General features: G+C 37.7%; 1 protein-coding gene across 2 annotated transcripts; it reads left to right on the forward strand.

Moving 5' to 3' along the window:
- The first annotated feature begins 9 nt into the window (after positions 1-9).
- On the forward strand, positions 10-1,804 carry LOC124893843 (serine/threonine-protein kinase ATG1t-like). Of its 2 annotated transcripts, XM_047404693.1 has the most exons (5): positions 10-336; positions 405-485; positions 574-676; positions 756-1,468; positions 1,572-1,804. In XM_047404693.1, the coding sequence occupies exons 1-4, from the start codon at positions 295-297 to the stop codon at positions 821-823; spliced, it is 294 nt and encodes a 97-aa protein (XP_047260649.1). In that variant the 5' UTR covers positions 10-294; the 3' UTR covers positions 824-1,468; positions 1,572-1,804. The 2 variants fall into 2 exon arrangements, with proteins under 2 accessions (XP_047260649.1, XP_047260648.1); XM_047404692.1 differs by having other exon boundaries at positions 574-1,804.
- The last annotated feature ends 124 nt before the right edge of the window (positions 1,805-1,928 follow it).

The raw sequence follows: 1,928 nt of genomic DNA on the forward strand, positions 1-1,928 counted from the left end.
GGGGGGATCTAGTAATGTTCGAATTTAGTTCAATTAGCATTATCCAATAAAAAAGAAGTTGTAATTTAGTTCATTTCTGATTCAGAACATTCTTTTATCTACCATGGAGAATGACCCGATTCTTAAGATTGCTGATTTTGGTCTCTGAAGGTAAAGAAACACAGATATGGAGTCATCAAACAGGGCATATTAAATGCCTGGCATCATTAACAATCTCTGTTATCTTTTTATTCTTGGAACAGAATTTTAAATCCGAACGACCTTGCAGAAACAGTTTGTGGGTCCCCTTTTTACATGGCTCCAGAAATTCTACAATTTAAAAAATACGATGACAAGGTAAAAATCTATTACTACAACCATGTGACGCAGATTAGTTAAACTGACATGTGTATTGTATTGAATAGGTTGATAGGTGGAGTCTCGGTGCAATTCTTTTTGAACTACTTAATGGTTACCCTCCCTTCCGCGATAGAACTAGTGTCCCGGTAATAGCATTTTCCCAATGCAAAGGCCTCCTTTGTTTGTTAATCCACCTTCTTCAATGTTCATGTTTTTTAAAAATAGATACTGCAGAATATCAAGGCATCTCTACGTCTTCCTTTCTCTGAGCCGATTCTTACTCAGTTGCACCCTGATTGTATTGACTTATGCTCCAGACTATTGTCTATCAATCGAGGTCCGCGGATTTGTGTACTGTATCATTTGTATTGCATTCCTACCTCTTTTAAATTTGACAAATCTCCTTGTACCTGCAGAGAATCGGATCTCTTTCCAAGAGTTTTTTCAACATGACTTTTTGAAGATAGACGAAAGGGGGAGATGAGAGCTGCTGTTAGAGGTCAAAACATGCGGATATCTCACTGAGCGCAATTGCTCACCAGTTCAATCATCCATGTTTATATTGGATTCCGTTTTTCCTTTGTCACGCTAGTCAGATCAGCTTTTTTTCCGGCTGATTTACTCCAGGCTAGTCACAGTCGATCAGTTTAGAATCATCTAAAGATGTCATTTTCAGAAATCTACCCTTTATGCTTCATTTGTCTGTAAATGGTCATGATAACAATTGTACATCCTAGTTCTCTTTTCACAGATGATTCAGTCAAGTTTTACCCTTCTAATAACTAGCTTCAGTAGCTTCGACTCCTAAACTACTTACACTCTCCTTCTTCAAGCCTTTCATCTTTGGGCTTTGGCCATAAGAATTAAAGAACAATTAAATGGCTTTCTCCGAATTCTTCAAATTGATCATATCGAGCTGGGAAAATTTCTTCAGTATAACTAGAGTCGGTATCATTTGTCTCTAAAACCATCTAAATTCTCTTCCTCTAAAATTTCGTCATTCCTTGCCATCCGAATAAAGGGCAAATTCAAATTTGATTAAATGGAGTTTCATTCACCTCTTGGGCAGCTGTCGTTTGTTGACGTATTCAAAGTGCTCGGTCCAAAATCAGAAAATGAAGTCCTTAAGGTTGGTTAATAGTACAAGCCTTCCGTTGCCTATTTCTCAACAGCTATACATTCTATTTTAAGTTATCACTTACAGAGCGTGATTTCATGATTCAATAAACAAGAGGCTGTTGGTTTCCACTTTCTTGGTGCAAATAAGCAGCTGAAGTATATCAACATGAAGGAATTGAGAGGAGCAAAGCTTTGTGAAGATTTCCAACAGCTATGCCCTTGTTAGATTAGCGAAATGATGTAGTCCTTGAAGCCTGAATTACAGGGTAATGTAATAGGGCCACCATGTGGCAGTCCAAACTCTTTTTCAGACATGTTTAAAAGTTCCGTATGGCCTTGTTTTGAAGGTAAGCCAAGGGAAACACAACGTCCTTGATCAATTGTTTAGACTAAAAAGTGGTCTTTTTCAATTATAGAGGATGAGGATGTACTGCAACCATCTGCATTACTGCTATTTCCTGGAAATGAAA

This window comes from Capsicum annuum, unplaced genomic scaffold (genome assembly GCF_002878395.1).
Source record: "Capsicum annuum cultivar UCD-10X-F1 unplaced genomic scaffold, UCD10Xv1.1 ctg66261, whole genome shotgun sequence".
In the NCBI taxonomy this organism is placed as follows: Eukaryota; Viridiplantae; Streptophyta; class Magnoliopsida; order Solanales; family Solanaceae; genus Capsicum; species Capsicum annuum.

Coding starts and splice junctions, on each gene's coding strand:
- LOC124893843 (XM_047404692.1), top strand. CDS start 295: ATGGCTCCAGAAATTCTACAATTTAAAAAATACGATGACAAG. Junction 337..404: donor TTAAAAAATACGATGACAAG/GTAAAAATCTAT, acceptor TGTATTGAATAG/GTTGATAGGTGGAGTCTCGG. Junction 486..573: donor GCGATAGAACTAGTGTCCCG/GTAATAGCATTT, acceptor TAGATACTGCAG/AATATCAAGGCATCTCTACG.